The 18,547-nt window shown below is 33.5% G+C and overlaps 1 protein-coding gene across 3 annotated transcripts; it reads left to right on the top strand.

Annotated features, from left to right (window-relative positions):
• Positions 1-1,231: 1,231 nt before the first annotated feature.
• LOC146741303 (sodium-coupled neutral amino acid transporter 7-like) lies at positions 1,232-18,315 on the top strand. 3 transcript variants are annotated; one of them, XM_085499918.1, is made up of 8 exons: positions 2,692-2,814; positions 3,473-3,567; positions 4,064-4,262; positions 4,842-4,977; positions 11,714-11,864; positions 15,732-15,994; positions 17,606-17,805; positions 18,079-18,315. In XM_085499918.1, exons 2-8 carry the CDS (start codon positions 3,496-3,498, stop codon positions 18,234-18,236), a joined length of 1,179 nt encoding a protein of 392 aa, XP_085356044.1. In that variant the 5' UTR covers positions 2,692-2,814; positions 3,473-3,495; the 3' UTR covers positions 18,237-18,315. The 3 variants fall into 3 exon arrangements, with proteins under 3 accessions (XP_085356042.1, XP_085356044.1, XP_085356043.1); XM_085499916.1 differs by lacking the exon at positions 3,473-3,567 and having other exon boundaries at positions 1,232-2,814; XM_085499917.1 differs by lacking the exon at positions 2,692-2,814 and having other exon boundaries at positions 2,849-3,567.
• The last annotated feature ends 232 nt before the right edge of the window (positions 18,316-18,547 follow it).

Below are 18,547 nucleotides of genomic sequence, written 5' to 3' on the forward strand. Positions count from 1 at the left end.
TTTAGACTGGCCAATAATGGTATCAACGGGGAAATGTATGTAATTTTACAAAGTATTTATAAAGACGTCAAATCATGTGTTCGTGAAGGAGGAGTCACTTCGAGATTCTTTGAATTGAAGAATGGGGTTCGACAAGGGTGCATGATCAGCCCTATTTTATTCTCATTTTACATTAATGAGCTACAAAGCATGTTGGATGACTCTGGGTATAGAGGAATACAATTGATCCCGAACGACATGTTAGAGTTGTTTTCATTATTGTATGCTGACGACATTGCTTTATTTTCAAATTCTGTTTTGGGCTTGAAAAGACTAATTAGTATATTGTATGAGTTTACAAACAAGTAGGATCTAAATATCAACTTAAATAAAACTAAAATTGTAGTATACAGAAATGGGGGATATCTCAGTAAATATGAAAAGTGGTACTTCGGGAACAAGCAACTTAGTACTGTTAGTTCACATGAATACTTGGGATTGGTAATGTCATGTAAATGCTCTTTTAATATTACGACAGAAAATTTAGCTATAAAAGGCAAAAAGAAATTGATTGCAATCAAAAGATACTTAGGAAATATGCAATGTTTTAAAGCAGACTTGTATTTTAAGATTTTTGACACCTTAATTCAACCTGTACTTACATATGGGTCTGAAATTTGGGGATATGGTCAATATCAACATTTAGAAAGTGTACATACATCTTATTGTAGGCAATACCTCGGTGTAGGTAAAAATGCTCCAACTTGTACAGTATTAGGGGATTGTGGGAGGCTACCCTTATTGTGTTACCATGTTAAACGATGTGTGAAATATTGGTTAAAATTACTAGCATGGATGAAAACAGATTACCCCAGAAAGCTTACCGGATGCTACTTTCACTGGACGAAAAAGGACAAAGGTCATGGGCCACAGAAATTAAAGAACTGCTATTTAAATATGGATTTGGTTATGTCTGGTTTAATCAAGGGGTGGGGGACTCTGATATGTTCTTGTATAAAGTTTGTGAAAGAGTCAAAGATACTGGAATTACAGATTGGTATATAGACGTTTGTTCTGGCGAAAAAAACGCAGTATTATAGGCAATACAAAACAAATTTTGGGATTGAAAACTATGTAACATTGCCACAATTAAAATTGCGCAGAGCAATAGCAAGATTAAGATGTGCGTGTCACCCCTTAGAAATAGAAAGAGGCAGACATAATAATATCCCTAGGGAGAGCCGTATTTGTCATTTGTGCCTGCAAGAAATTGATGATGAATATCATTTTTTACTAAAATGCACTGCATGGGACACAATCAGGAAAAAGTATCTTCCAAATGAGACACAACCCCCAAATTTGAATACTCTAGTACAACTATTAAGTTCCTCTAAAAGCCAAATCATTAACTCTTTGGCTCTATTTATTTATAAGTGTTTTTTAATCAAAGATCAAATGAGAATAACCTAATAAGCTTGTATGTATATATATATTAATATCCCCATCACATTATTATATAGGGCTTATATTATCTATTGACACACTCTTCATCTATATTTTCATACATATTTTGTAATGTAAATTTATTTCTTGTCAATAATTAATTTGCATGATTGTAATGGGCCGGAGGCCATTATACAATTAATACAATTATTAAATTATTAAAAAAAAAATTTAATATCTTCCAAGTAATTTACGTGTTACAATGAACCATGGAACTATAAATGAATGAACTAATGTTCATTGCACTTTAATAATAAATTTGTATTAACACTTACACACTTCTCGGAGGAAGTGGAAATGGTTACAAAGGTGAAATAACCAAAACACTGACTAAACTACTACTAATAACAACTGAAAACTGACTAAACTACTAATAATAACAACTGAAAACTGACTAAACTACTACTAATAACAACTGAAAACTGACTAAACTACTAATAATAACAACTGAAAACTGACTAAACTACTAATAATAACAACTGAAAACTAAATAAACTACTAATAATAACAACTGAAAACTAAATAAACTACTAATAATAACAACTGAAAACTAAATAAACTACTAATAATAACTGAAAACTAAATAAACTACTAATAATAACAACTGAAAACTAAATAAACTACTAATAATAACAACTGAAAACTAAATAAACTACTAATAATAATAACAACTGAAAACTAAATAAACTACTAATAATAACTGAAAACTAAATAAACTACTAATAATAACAACTGAAAACTAAATAAACTACTAATGATAACAACTGAAAACTAAATAAACTACTAATGATAACAACAGTCAGGTCAGTATAGGTAATAGGTCAGTAAAAAAATGTCCGAAGACGAAAGAACAAAACTGAAACAAGTGTACCGCATGTTGGCGCTAATCATGACCGGAAATGCCGTCAGTGTCACATGCCAGTCTTTGTTGTTGACAGGATTTATCCGCTCTGTCTTGATGTCATTAAACGAAAATATCGTCGAAGTGTTACGTGAATCGAGGTAACAGATGATTAAAGAAGGGAACAAAAAATGTCTATCCAAACGAACGTTCCGCGAGAAACATCTCCGCTGTTGACGGGGAATAAACTGACGCGGAGTCAGAGTTCGAGCTGGTTGGATTCCCCGAGTAGCCCATCTCATCCGCGCCAAGGTCGTATCATTGACGTGGAAATCAAAGATGAAAATACAACAAACAGTAACGATGGTCAGAATAGTTTACTAGGAGCGATATTTATCATAGTTAACGCTTGTCTTGGTGCCGGTGTTTTGAATTTCCCTTCCGCGTATAGTTCCGCGGGTGGTATATCGATCAGCGTTGCCCTTCAAGTGGTAAGTAAACTGCGCCCCTCCCCATGGCGGTGACAGGTCGGCCGAGAGTTCATGTACTGTCTAGCGAGTACGTCTCCAGACATAAATCTTGTTTGTAAATATTCAAGGGTGTCTCTTTTTGCTTCTTTCAAGTCATAGTTACCTGCTTTAAAATGTAAACAAAATGGTCGTGCTGTTAATAACAAAACATTTACATATTACTAGTATTAAGATGTTTCAAGCCATAAGAATACCAAAAATTAAAAAAATTTGGGTTATCGGTCCGAAATATAAAAAATGGTCTAAATTGTAATTTTTATACTGGTTTCTATTGTGAGAATTTTTATTCATATCTCAAAACTTTGCTTGGTGATATGGGATGAAAATGTTATACAATACAATAACACTTTATTATCACCGTAAAGAAATTACAATCTTTTTTTGGGCTCTGAGTAATAAAGTTAAATTAATAAACATGAACACAAATTAATTATAATAAGTATCAAAAAACAAAGAAAGTTACTGAATGTTTGCATTATCAATGTACAGTATTGGATTAGTGTTTTCAGTAAATGTTTATCTGATGCGTTGATGATTGTCTTGAATTTTTCTGTTTTGTCCATCTCATGTAAATTAGTAAATATTTTGTTAAATTCATCATAAAGAGTCTTTCTTTCAGAAGAGTAAGCTTTACAAGATGTAATGAAGTGGATTTCATCCTCTAATACATCGCATGTTTTGCGTAGTCTCTTGCTGAGTGGTGTTTTTGGACGAGTATGTCATCCTACTTCTTACTTACAGTTTTCCATTACACAAAATGTATAATACAACAGGCGGCTATCTCTTATAGTGCATTGTATCATAGACCTCTTTCTAAGGTCTATGATTGTATACATGTATATGTAGTAGTCAGTAACATGCTCAGTAGTGGAAAATTTGAATTTGGCTTAGACTGCCTCAAGATATTATCACAAAATATGGACACCAAAGTATGGATTATTATTGGCTCATCCCAAATCAATTTATCCCACAAGTTTATTCGTTCAAAGTTAATTTGTCAGATTTAAGGTTAGCCCCTAACTAACTCACGCAAAAAGTATGCACACAAAATCCAAACAACAAACTGTTCAATGTACTCAGGAGACTCTGGCCATACTTAATATGTTACAGTCACTTTTATAATACTTTCTGGTGGTCTTCAAAACATTGACATACAGATTAGGTTTTAGAGGGCTAATTGTCAGATATGTTAATTAATTTGATTTCACAGATACTGGTATTATTTGCAGCGCTAGCATTGCTGGTATTAGCATTTTGTGCGGATATTCATGGGTCTACAACATATGAAAATTCAGTGGCATCATTATGTGGGCCAAAGATCTTATTAGCTTGCCAGGCAACTGTTATACTTTATTCATTTGGTGCTTGTATCACTTATATGATTATTGTGGCAGACCAGACTGATAAGGGTGAGTATCTGTGAAAGTGACGCACAGTTTGAAATGATTACTGTTTTATGTGTCTCGTTATACATACTTGATGTGAAGGTTTGGTGGTTGTTGTTAGACAAATGAAAAACTTCTATGTGGTTCTGATGTGAAAATTTACCAATTGTGAAAAAATGTAAATCACAAAGAAACATACAAAAATAAAAATAGATCTGATTCTGCTCAGTGTGTGTGTGTGGCAGTTTCAAGGATTTTTTATTTTAAACAAATTAAAAAAACGAGGACATTGAGTCTGCTGTTGGTGGTGCTATATCTTGTTCGTGCATGTGCAGATTGACTTTCATAAAAAAAATAACAATCGCATCACCATATCGTTTTTTAAAGAAACTTTAAAACAGGAACAAATCTCTGTGTTTTGGCCTTTCATGTAGCTCTACATGATCTTGTACATAATCTCAAATTATTTAAAGTGGGGGAGTCGTCACCTGTATGTGTTATTATTTATACACAGACATCGACCCTTGAGCCTTTGCGTTTTTAGCATGCATTGTTATCAACACTTATGACTCAATTCCCATTAAATCATTGTTTTTTTTACAGTGATGGAATTCATTGCTGGTTCTCATTACTCTCAGAACTGGTATACCAATAGGAAATTTACATTGACTTTGGTTTCATTTATTTTAATACTGCCATTGTGCTTTCCAAAAAAAATTGAATTTCTCAAATATTCAAGGTGAGTTGAATGTCAATTTATTCGCTAACATCTGTGAAAATATACTTTTTTGCAAATTCATGTTTGTTGAGTGGAGCGTATCATATTAGTAATTGTCCCTCTGGCACCCATCGGCATTCGTGTCAAATTTAAAATTTTTCTTCTTGAAAACTACAAGTCTGATTGCTTTGATACTTGGTGTATATATACCTTGGGCAGACCTCTCTTAGATTTGTACATTTTGTGATGATATCTTAAATTCTCTACAGTGTTCTTCCAAAAAACTTGCATACAGAGTCAGCCAATTTACGTAACAATATAATATGTTAATGACTGTTATATTTATTGTTGTGCTAAATTTAACAGTTAGGAATCCCTACTCTATAATGCCCTGTGGAGAACCCTGCTCTAATTTTGATGAATATTGGTGTTATAAAGTATTTTTAATTTTCTAACTTTGATTAATATTTTAGTGATATTTTCCACTTCTGATTGCTTTGATACTGTACATATAGGTACTACATGTGGACCTCTCTCAGATTTGTTCATTTCGTGATGATGTCTTCAATTCTCTAATTGAAATGTGCATTGCTAACAGCGAAGCTATCTCAGCCAAGAGGCTTCTTGTTTTTAACTTCAATGCGCTATAGTTTTTGGACAAATTATACCGGGGTAATATGTTTTTCATCAAAAAATAAAACTCACACAAAAAATCACTAGAGAACTCTGCATATTTATTATTTTTTGTTAAATATAACATCATTATACATAAGTATAGAAAAATAAGGTATTTAATGAATTGTGTTACATTAATTGAAACAAACTGTTGACATAATAATAATAATGATTTCTGATTTCAAATATTTTGTATAAGTATTCACCAACTTGTTTTATTGCTGGGAAAGGATTGACCAGCTTTGTTATTAGTCCAAGAAAATTGTTCAGCTTGGAATGTGTCTGAATCCCTCATTAGTATGCAAGAATGTAGGAATGTACCAAGAAAATTGTTTTTCTGGAGTGAATTGTAGTGTATTTTACTTATGAAAGGTCAAAAAGTGTATGGAGATTTTATGAAAATGTGTGGATGTTAACAGAATGATGTTGTGTGGTCACAGTTGCGCAATAAATGATGGACTTACATGTATTTTGGGCGTAGCTATAAAATGTGTCACCAAAGTGCCACTAGAAAATAAGTATTGTGTAATTTGTAGTGAGAATGTATTCAAATAGATTTATGTTTATGAATCTTGTTTCTTTTCAAAGTGTATTTATATAATAAAAATTGTTTTTAAAAATGTTTTTTTATCCATCACTCGAATTATGTGTTACGAATTTCTGATAGTTTAGGCTCTGTGTTCTTGTGAACGGGAAGACATTAAACTGTTGTACAGTGGAGTTCGATAAAAGCGAACGTATTTCGAAAGTTGTGAAATAATGGTACTGTTTTGGCATTATATGACTTGCAGTTCCCTTTTGATGGATTTTATGTGACTGGCCACGTTATCGAACTGTATTATTATGTAAATCTGCCCGTGAAAATCTGCAAGCAAAGTTTAAATTGCCATTTTCACGCTGCATACAGCGTGGAGTCGTCATGTATGCACAATTGTTCATCTCGTGTTCCCCGGTGCATTTAAAAATCTCTTTTGAATTCCCAATTTTCGAGTTCTTAATGGCAGCTAATTTACATATGCATTTCAAGGTTTCGTGCGGGGGGGGGGGGGTACTCCCGGTGGGGTTGTTTTTTGCTGTTCACAGAGGCGTAACAATGGAAAATTTGCATTTGAATTACGTCAGTTTCTACAAGAACGAGGAATAACTTGTTGTAATACACAAAAGGCCAAGCTGATTGAACTCGTGAAACTTGCAAATGAGTTAAAAGTTCGCCCTTTAGAGCCTGACGATCGCAAAACCTCGAGCAAGCGTCGCCGTACAGTTCAGGACAAGAAATCTACCCTGACATTAGAAGATCCGTATACTATCAAAACTTGGGAGAAAAACCTCCATTACATGCCATCATTCGAAACTGCAGATATACTTGCTTATTTAATACATCGATGTGACTGGACACTGTCCAGGTTAAAAGAATATCAATGTGACAATGGTTTTCTTCTGTACAAAAATGGACATTTTGTTTACCGGGCCGTCGAGCTTCACCATGTTAAAGAAACTGAAGTTATTTACATCATGGCTGAGTGTGTTCGAGAAACATCCCCAAAAGAAAAACAAGTTCAGAAATAATTTCCGTTGGCTGTAATTGCATTGCATAAGTCAGTTTTTTTATTAAGAACTAGACGCAACTACAAGCGTCACCATGACATATGTTACATTTCCGCTTCTTGTCGACGTGACTTGAAATAAATGTTAATAATAATTACTTTAATGATTGTAACTAAAAATAATTTCCATTGAAAATATAATAGAGAACATGGTTCATGCAAACACTGTGTGGTGCTGCTATTCAGTATCTAGGATTTCGACTCATGCCACAAAGATCGCGCAACACAGGTCGGCACAGATATTGCTATATATGGGACAAGCTGAGAAAGGAATCCATCCCCTGCAAATTGATAATATCGATATAAGACGAAATAAATCGCGTCCAGCCAACATTGTCATCTCACAACCCAGGAAGAAAATCATGCCATGAAAACAACGAAGATTTAATCAAAGCTATTTACGATATTTCCTCTGTGAACTCATGCTACAACCACATGTTGGATCCAATGTTAAACTCAGTAACAGAACCATCAACAATTTCGGATTTAGGGAATAAAAATTAAAATCTTCAAGCGCTACTAATTTTATACAGTACATGGCAAATGAACTCACTGTGTCCGACATTGAACTAATGACATCACTTTCACTAAATGAACGAAACTCGCCGCATTGGTTTAAATATCGACATGGTGCTTCATATGCGGGAAACTAATAATTCAGACAACCTCATCGTGCAAACAATACTAAGTACTTGCAATCAGCAAGTGCAGTCTCCGCACCTAGATTTTGGCATTGAGAATGAACCTGTCGCACGCCAGTTATATTTTGAGAAGTACCAGACGAGACATAAAAACGCCGACATTAAAGATTCAGTTACGCTGAAAAGCACCGGATATTTTGTCATATTTTTTTTATGGGACTGGAAGAACAGCCAGGAACATTGCAATACCAATTTACCATTGTGATTACTGTGTCCTCGAAAGTAAGCCAGGAAATTCACTTTGTGTGCGTCAGCAAGTAAACGCTGAAGCTGTGGTTATTTTAACCCCACTCAGAGCCGTGACAGTTGTCATCCGGGTACTTTGATAACCCTCTAGCGGCTTTCTAGCAAAAACCGGGAACTCGAAAATTGCGAATTTGGAGGACTTTGTATGATTGACCGTGGTGTTTGTAAACTTTAGTCGAACTGTAGTTGTGTGTATTAAATTACGTTTGTGTCTCAACGAAGACTGAAAAGTAATTTCCATTTACTGTAAAATTACTCATTTTTACTGGGTTTAAAATTCACTGATTTTCCATTTCAGGCATATTCAGTGGGTTTTAAATTCACGGTTTCGTCATTTAGATAATGTGTTCTATGCTAAATTTTACATATTCACTGGGTTTTAATTAGCGCATTTTCCAGTCAGCGAAATAAGCTAAATTAAAACCCAGTGAATAATTATCCCCTTTACAGTACTTCGTCTGTCATAAATCAACTGTATTAGCTTCCTTCGAACTTCCTATTGCCATCGGGATTATGTCTACTACACTCTGTGGTGTAGTTTGTATCGATCTTCTTGTATGAATCGGGATGGTCTCGTCACGTAATTTCTTACCTTGTTCTTGACCGCAGTACGCTTGGCTATGAACTTCCACCTACCCACGCTTATGGGAATAGTGCATCGTGGGTATTGCTGCATTGATCGAGGTGAAACAAACTTGGCTGCCGTAATGCCTGTTGTTCAAATACATCACTCGTGTTTCTCTTCCTGTCTTAGAGTTCTCTGTTTTCTTTGATTTTTTTTTATTTCAATTAAGCAGCGATTTGGCTGTGGCCATGCATTTAGTCATTGTCAACTGTTTTTCTCGAATTAGTTGATTGTCATAGTAACATACGCTAAATACAATTAAACGTCCGGAGTTGAACAGTAGTCATTTCTAACATGATTATTTAATTTAGTTTAATTCCTTCAGTTAAAAATAGAGTTTCCAAAATAAATAAATAATAATACGTACCCTCATGTATACTTCAAGTTTTCACTAAAACAAAGTCAAGTCAACGTTTTTGAAATTGTTTTTCTGCCTTTTCGCCAATCCATTGCTCCAAAACACACCTTTAAATACTCTTATTATCCCAGCATCGAGATGGCTCTGCCAACTCTTGTTATTACATCTTTTGAATATATTTAAAGATCTGGTCATCACTTTTCAATTCTTCTGGAATATTGATATTATTCAATAACTTTTTGTTTGGTATTTAAGACATTCCATGAAGAAATGTTCTTCATTTTGTTCTGGGAACAACATTGCCTACAAATTCTGTCTTCTAAAGGTATTTTGGGTTGGGTTGGGTTGGTACCCTTCTCAATTTCTAATACATGACTGCGTATTCTGAAACAAGTCATTATGATTTTATGTTTCAGATTATATACGAGCAAATATGGTTCAAAAGTGTACAAGCTAGTCTTTAAACTTTATATACGTTCTTAGTTTTCTATTATCATTTGTTACACTCAACTTCCAGAACTCTACATACCTTTGTCAGATGTTTTTTCGTACGTTTTTTATTTTACTGTGTGGTAATTTTTGAGGTATGACAGACGAGGACAAGTTTGTAATATTTTCGGAGACCATGTTTTTTACTGATGTAAACCAATATAAAGTTTGTTGTTTTTGTTCTTCAAAGGCTTGTTTTGTAATATGACTGTCTGGTAAGGCACTAATACGATACCAGTATTTAATTAGATTTTCCTGAATATCTATAAGTAATGGGAATTTACCAAGTTCAACTCTGCATGCTGCAGTTGAGGAGAATTTACTCACACCTAGTATTTGTTTGCAGAATTTCAAATGTAACTGTTCAATTGGTGTTTTGTCCCATCTATTATTGTCTAGTATGTCATAAGAGTTACTCATGTGTTAATATTGACTTGTAGCAAATGCACAAATCTGAAGTACAATACTACTAATACATTGAGCATTATAGAACTTGTATACAACCAAATGTGATATTAATTAACAAGAACCCGTTTGTGTGTGTGTGTCTGTCTGTGTGTGTGTGTGTGTGTGGGGGGGGGGTGGATGGGTGGGTGGGTGTGTCTGTGTGTGTGGGTGTGTATGGGTGTGTGTCCGTGTGCATGTCCGTGTGTGTCCGTCTGTTCCACTGATATCTCAAGAACCATACATTGTTTTTGATGAAACTTGATACATAGATGCTCTGGACTAATGCACAGATTTGATTAGGTTTTGTTAGAAACCCATGAATATTAATTACCTAATTTACATGATAATTAGCTAATTTTTAGCTGTTCCATGACTCTTCCACTGATATCTAAAGAATCACTCATTGGATTTTGATGAAACTTGGTACATAGATGCTCTGGACTGATGCACAGATTTTATCAGTTTTGGGTAATAATCTGTGCATAATAATTACCTAATTTGCATGATAATTAGCTAATTTTTAGCTGTTCCACGACTGCTCCACTAATATCTAAAGAACCACTCATTGGATTTTGATGAAACTTGGTACATAGATGCTCTGAACTAATGCACAGATTTGATTGATTAGTTTTGGGTATAAATCCGGGCATATTAATTGCATAATGATTGGTCAATTATCGACTATTCCACTAAAACTTCAGGTACAAATCATCACATTTCAATGAAACTTGGTACCTAGATGTCATAGGACATTGCACAGACCTGGTAGTTTTTAGGGTAATATCAGTAAATATTAATTACCTAATTTGCATAATTAATAATTTTCAGTGTTTGATATTTCAAGTAGTAAGCATTACATTTCAATGAAACTTGTACATAGATCCTCTAGGACTAGCAAAGACCTGATTAGTTTCGGGGTAAATATTTCTGCATATTAATTACCTAATTTGCATAATTATCAGCTTTTCCACTGATATCTCGAGTACTAATCATCACATTTCAATGAATCTAAACTATGAAGAAAGCCAATTAGTTTTCTGTATATATTTACGCATATTAATCACCATAGATAATCTGTTACATTGCGCAGACCTTATCAGTTTTACGCCCAAATCTGTTCATTTTAATTTACTGATTTGCATAATTAGTTTTCAGTATATATTTAATATGCATATTAATCACCATAGATAATCTGTTACATTGCGCAGACCTTATCAGTGTTACACTCAAATCTGTTCATTTTAATTTACTGATTTGCATAATTAGTTTTCAGTATATATTTATGCATATTAATCACCATAGATGATCTGTTACATTGCGCAGACCTTATCAGTTTTACACTCAAATCTGTTCATTTTAATTTACTGATTTGCATAATTAGTTTTCAGTATATATTTATGCATATTAATCACCATAGATGATCTGTTACATTGCCCAGACCTTATCAGTTTTACACTCAAATCTGTTCATTTTAATTTACTGATTTGCATAATTAGTTTTCAGCTTTTTCATCAATATCTCAAGTACAAGTAATTTCCAATTAATTTTTACTGAGTCTCCAATACTTTTGACACCCAGGAGTTCTTTCTAAGCTTTCTTTGATTTATTTTAGCATTTTAGGTGTGCTCGCAACTTTCTATGTTGTGGTTGTTGTTATTATTAAGTATTACATCAATGAACGGCGTGCTGTTCCTATAAGCCATATACCACAGTCGTGGATTGATGTATTTATTGCGGTACCGGCCATCTGCTTTGGCTTTCAGGTAAACTATGTATTAACTGTCCAGCTTTGAAAGTTACATCTTGAAAGTATTGTCTCGGTCAGATAGGATATCCAATTAACAACCAGAACTAACTATAAGTTTAGATTAGAATTTAATAGTTAATTATTAATCAGCCCCCCCCCCCCGGTCCCTCCCCTAAATCAATTTTGGATAGTATGTCACAGGTTTGAAGTATGAAGCAGATGTCCCAAAGATTCTTAAAATTAATATGCCATTATTTTGGACCAACGTAATTTCTCATCAGCTAACAAGTTTTGATCCAAATTTTCTTTGAAATATGGAAACAATTCTGTGGTTTTATTTAGGCATTAGCAATCAAAGGTGTCAGAATGGCCATTCAATAGATGCACACAGTGGAGCTATTATAGCCACTGATTTCATTTTTTACAAATCACTTGATTAATTCCTTATTAACATATATTTCAAGTATAGAGTTTTTAGATCAATAAATTTCATAATGAAGAATTATCTGTATTATGTAGTATTTGTTGCTCCTTCATACAAATTTGAATATGCGTACTGTATAAAGTATTTGCTTTGATAAAAGCACATACATCACAATTTGAAGCGCACATAAAATGTAATTTATTATATGCAGAATCATTTAATATCAGTTTTTGACTCCCATGTGCGAAGCACAAAATGGGAGTCTTTGCAGTTAGTGTGTCTGTATGTGTGTATGTGTGTATGTGTGTGTGTATGTGTGTATGTGTGTCCGACTGTTCCACTGCTATCTCAAGAACCATACATCGGTTTTTGATGAAACTTGGTGCATAGATGCTCTGGGCCAATGCGCAGATTTGATTAGGTTTTGGTAAAAATCCATGCTCGTTAATTACCTAATTTGCATGATAATTAGCTAATTTTTAGCTGTTCTATGACTGTTCCACTGATATCTAAAGAACCACTCATTGGATTTTGATGAAACTTGGTACATAGATGCTCTGAACATATGCGCAGATTTGATTAATTTTTGGTAAAAATCTGTGCATATTAATTACCTAATTTGCATGATAATTAGCTATTTTTTAGTGGTTCCATGACTGTTCCACTGATATCTAAACAACCACTCATTGGATTTTGATGAAACTTGGTACATAGATGCTCTGAACTAATGCTAGGTTTTGATTAGTTTTTGGTAATAATCCGTGGATACTAATTACCTAATTTGCATAATGATTAGTAAATTTTCGGTTTTTCCACTGATATCTCAAGTACTAATCATCACATTTCAATGAAACTTGGTACATAGATGTCATACGACACTGCACAGACCTGATAGTTTTTATGGTAATATCAGTACATATTAATTACCTAATTTGCATAATTAATTAATTTTCAGCATTTGATATAAGTAGTTAGCATTACATTTCAATGAAACTTGGTACTTACATACTCAAGGACTATGCAGAGATTGATTGTTTTCGATAAATATTTGTGCATATTAATCACCTAATTTGCATAATTAGTTAATTTTCAGCTTTTCCATGGGTATCTCAAGTACTAATCATCGCATTTCAATGAAACTTGGTACATAGATTCTTTAGGACTATGCAGAGACCTGATTAGTCTTAGGGTAAATAATTGTGCATATTAATTACCTAATTTGCATAATTAATTTTCAGCTTTTCTACTGATATCTAAAGTACTAATCATCACATTTCAATGAATCTAGAATTATGCAGACCCAATTAGTTTCCGGTAAATATTTGTGCATATTAATCACCTAATTTGCATAATTAACCAACTTTCACACTGATATCTCAGGTACTATACATCACATATCAATGAATGTACATGGATGCTGTAGGACAATAGACAGACCTGAATAATTGTGGGTTACAATCTGTACATATTAATTACCTAATTTGCATAATTAACCAATTTTAAGCTTTCACACTGATATCTAAAGTACCGTAAAAACTCCAAAATTTCGACCGGTTTTAAATAATTGGTGTTAGAAATGTGACGTGTTTTTAGAGTCAAAATTAAGGTGCATTTTCGGACGGTCGAATTTTTCAGAATAGAAATCAGCAAATGAAAAAATGGGGATGATAGACAGTGTGCTTCATTAGTTTTTAAAAAATGCAATGTCCGTCAATTGACGTAAACTTCCTCATGTTTCACGGTAAAAGCAAAGGTCGTGGCCGAGTTGTAACTCAAAATCTAAACAAAGTCATCAATCAGTGAGTATTATGACAAGCAAAACAAAACATCAAGACGCGGAGAAGAGGTCAGCACAAAACTAATAGTTTAAAAGACAAAGCTGTCTCGCACTACCTAGGAAAACTTGCGAATGTTCGAAGTACAGGTACCCATTGGACAAAAGATACATGGAAGTTTAGCAAACTATCTCCCCGACCCAGTGCAATGTATCCGGTTAGAATCAAAGCTCGCGTGTCCCTTATTTGAGGGACCAAATTCTGCCGTAAATTCGCCCTTGGAATAAAAAATAAAATGGGATTTAAGAAAATAAAATGGGACTTTTAAGGTGTATTTTGGCGTCATTTTTCGGACATTTCAATCAATCCTGCCGGCTAAAATAGAGCAAGTTTTACCGTAGTCATTGACGTCTGTCTATTCAAGAGTACACGTGTATGATTTTTATCGTGACTAGCGTGAGCGGGTAAGCTTCCTTTCGAGAATGAGCTGTTATCACTGTGAACAATGTTAAATTATTCTTCAGATGACCAGTTTATTTTTTAAAAACAACTAATTTTTTTATTTAAAAAAAATCATGCCGTTTTCGCATCAAAATCCAAGCCAAAATATCGTACTACAACATCAATCTCTTCCGCATTGCGTTCAATAACATTAACATATTTAAATAAGCTATGGTAATTTGAACACGTTGGCATCATCCAGCTTTTTGATTGGTTAATTAGCGATTTGACCTAAGAGAACATGGCGGATATCCTACAGCATCAAACGTTTATACGAGACCGGAATCATTCGCTTACGATGAAACTAAGTTGACTTTTATTTGTATTTCATAACCATTCAACAAATTTATTTTGTGTACATTATTATAATCACTACTGAGTACAGTAATAATCAACAATTCAGAAACGCAGCATGCCGAGATTTTTGTGTTTGTTTTTATTTGAAACTTCGTTTATTTAGAATATATTTTCGTTACCAATAAAATAAAAATCTCTCAGTCAATCAGAAACCCGGATTCATGCCTTCGAGGAAGGTCCCGTTTGAACGCTCACATCGGTTTTTTTTTCGTTTGGGGGAAAACTAAAACTGGTCGCAATTTTCGAATAAGAATGAGTCGGCAATTTTTAGTGGAGTCGAAAATTTGAGGTAAATAAAACACCGAAACCCGGCAAATAAATAGGCGTTCGAATTTTTAGAGGGGTCGAAATTTTGGAGTTTTCACGGTACTAATTATTCCATTTCAATGAAACTTAGTACAAAGATGCTCTAGGACAATGTACAAACCTAATTAGTTTGGGGTAAAAATCTGTTCATATTAATTCCCTAATAAGCATAATAATTCATAATTTTTTGGTTCTAATCACATTTCAATTAAACTTGGAGACGTAGATTTTCTGTTACATTGCACAGACCTCATTAGTTTTACACTCAAATCTGGTCATATTAATTTTCTGATTTGCATAATTAGTTTTCAGCTAAGTAATTTCGAATTATATTTAATGTGTCTCCAATACTCTCAGCACATGGGAGTTCTTTCTAAGCATTCTTTGATTTTCTATCTTAGAATCACCTCAGTCATTTTCTATGAGTACTGCTTGGCTCAGAGCAAATGTATGGTATAGTTCAGTTTTAGACGTTTTGTAAAATGTCAACTTTTATTGATTGATTTCTTCTATTCTTTAGTGTCATTTATGTGCAGTTCCGGTCTATGCAAGTTTACAACAGCGATCTGTCAAGCATTTCTCTAAAGTAGTTGCAGCAGCCATGATGATCAATTTTACAGTGTATTTATTAACTGGTATCTATGGTTACCTGACATTTGGTGATAATGTAGAGAGTGACATCTTGTTGTCATACAGTGCCACAGATATAGCAATCACTATAGCCAGAATAATGATCATGGCGTCGGTACTGACCTCATATCCAATACTGAGTTTTGTGGGAAGGTAAATCTAATATATTACTGTTGGAAAGAATTATGGGGGAAGTGCACATTGTATTTTTATACATATAATTATTCAATTGAAAAACTTATTCCGGTACAAGTGTGTGTAAATCCCATCATCTTTGTTTTGGGTCACATGTACCTGTATTGTAGATGGACTTTTATTAGACTAATAACAGTAATATTTTTACAACTATTCATAGTGCCATCCTGGGTCCAATTTGGTTAATGCTTATATCCTTAATGATTGGAGATCATATTTATGTGTTCATAAATTCTATATGCAACAGCCAAATCCTGTATTGATGGATTCCAAGATATGACAAATTATGAAAAATTCATACAAATAATGAGTAATAAGAACACTTCACTAATCAAAGAAACCATAAAGTACATTGAACAGTGTTACAACATAAGGAATACATTATAAACTACATATGCCATATTTTTACATATTGTAAATTGTCTTACCTTTACTATTCATGGATAGTTTTATGACCGCTCAACAATGTAAAAACTTTAAATTATTAACTTGTTAACCAAACAAGAAATGTCACATTATCTTTACAGTAATAATAAAGAATTCTATTCTATTCATTAATTATTAATTCTTTTACTGTTAATATACAGTTGATAGATGATCTCCAATGAATGGCTAAATTTATTGAAGTCTTGATCAATACAACACAAGTTTAATAAATCCAATATCCCACAATTGTAAATTGGAGATCATATTTATCACATTTCGCAGCTTTTTATCACCATAGAGCCATCAAAATGATAAAGCGTCTGGTGTCCCATGTCTCATTTTACAGTATTTGTAACATTTCTTTTTTACTTTAAATGTAATTGTATCAGTGGTATGGTAATTACACACCTCATGAGAATTTGACAATAGTTACATCAGAAAAATGAATCCCTGTGCACAGCTTAAGTTGTGTTTGTGAGAAATAGAAATGATGAATACCAAATTGCGACTGTAATAATACAAGAACTCACCTTGGTGAATATCTGAAGCTCTTAATATATAGCAGAAATATATTTCAAACAATTATTTATAAACCATTAAATGAATTGTTTTGGCAACTTTGGAGATCAAATTTGGTGTAGCAATAGCTCATTGAATATCGGGAATGAAATTTTGAGAATATCTAATGGGTTGTATTACATGAAACATGCACGATAAATGGAATAACTACATATAAGAGTCATCTCTACATTAATGTAGATGTTTTAATATTTAGTTGTGATGTAACCTGACAATTTATTACTGCCTCACACATGGCCATCTGAACAATGTAATATTTTACACACATTTTGTACATTGAAACAAGCTGCATCATGACAACTGCCAGTATTAAGTTTAATTATTAATAATCTTGATTCAGACAAGCACGAGAAAAAAACATATTAGAGTTTGTGCCGTAATGACCTGTATTTTGAAATATTTTACTTATATATAAATAAATGACTGAGTGAGTGAGTTTTGGGTGGTTAGTCATGACACATCAAAATACTGTAGTTAGATTTCAAAAAAATCAAGATCTGTTTTGAATAATGTACAAAGTAATAAATCTATGCAATCAACGGAATTATTTTTATTTCTATACAGGGCAGCAATAATGGGTACACTTTCATCCATCGGTGGAAATTGGTTATACATACTTCATTATAGGGAGAGACTATTTCGAATTGTGGAGACGCTGATTTGGTTTATTGCGTCATTATCAGCTGCGTTATTTATTCCCAACATCGGGATGGTGATCTCGGTGATTGGGTCGTTGGCTGGTACATTCATACTCCTCTACCCAGGTCAGTAGAATATTATTCTGGTCATAACTACGTATACACAGATATATAATGAATGATAGTCAAAACAAATTCTGCTAGTTAGGTTCTGATAAATATTCCAATCTTGGAAGAGAAACCAATTGGAAATGGTGGTTTTATTGAGTACTTTATTCTGGTAACTGCTGTGGAAAAATTGTCTAAGTTTGTTTCCCGAAATTGTCGACAAAATTCACCTAACCCACCTCCATAGAGTACAGATTATTATAATTTTTTATTTTCTGTTGTTTTTTTCAGGGCTATGTTTATTCCAGGCCGGGTTACTGAAAGTGACTAGCAGTAAACATACAAACAGGGCTCTCACTTTTACAGGGTTTATTTTTATAGTTTTAGGAACTTTTTTATTTGGTGAAAGTTTAACGATGTCACTAATGAACAACATTAAAGGCACCTAGTCTTCTATGTTCTGAAGCACTCCAGTCGTACAGTGAACAATCAAACAAACAACAATTAAACATTTTTATACAAATTGTATACATGACTTTAATAGGACTATATTGTGCATGACATGGTGCAGTGATTGGGACTATATTGTGCACGACATGGTGCAGTGATTGGGACTATATTGTGCACGACATGGTGCAGTGATTGGGACTATATTGTGCATGACATGGTGCAGTGATTGGGACTATATTGTGCACGACATGGTGCAGAGATTGGGACTATATTGTGCATGACATGGTGCAGTGATTGAGACTATATTGTG

Source organism: Saccoglossus kowalevskii, chromosome 6 (genome assembly GCF_978046115.1).
Source record: "Saccoglossus kowalevskii chromosome 6, keSacKowa6.1, whole genome shotgun sequence".
Lineage (NCBI taxonomy): Eukaryota > Metazoa > Hemichordata > Enteropneusta > Harrimaniidae > Saccoglossus > Saccoglossus kowalevskii.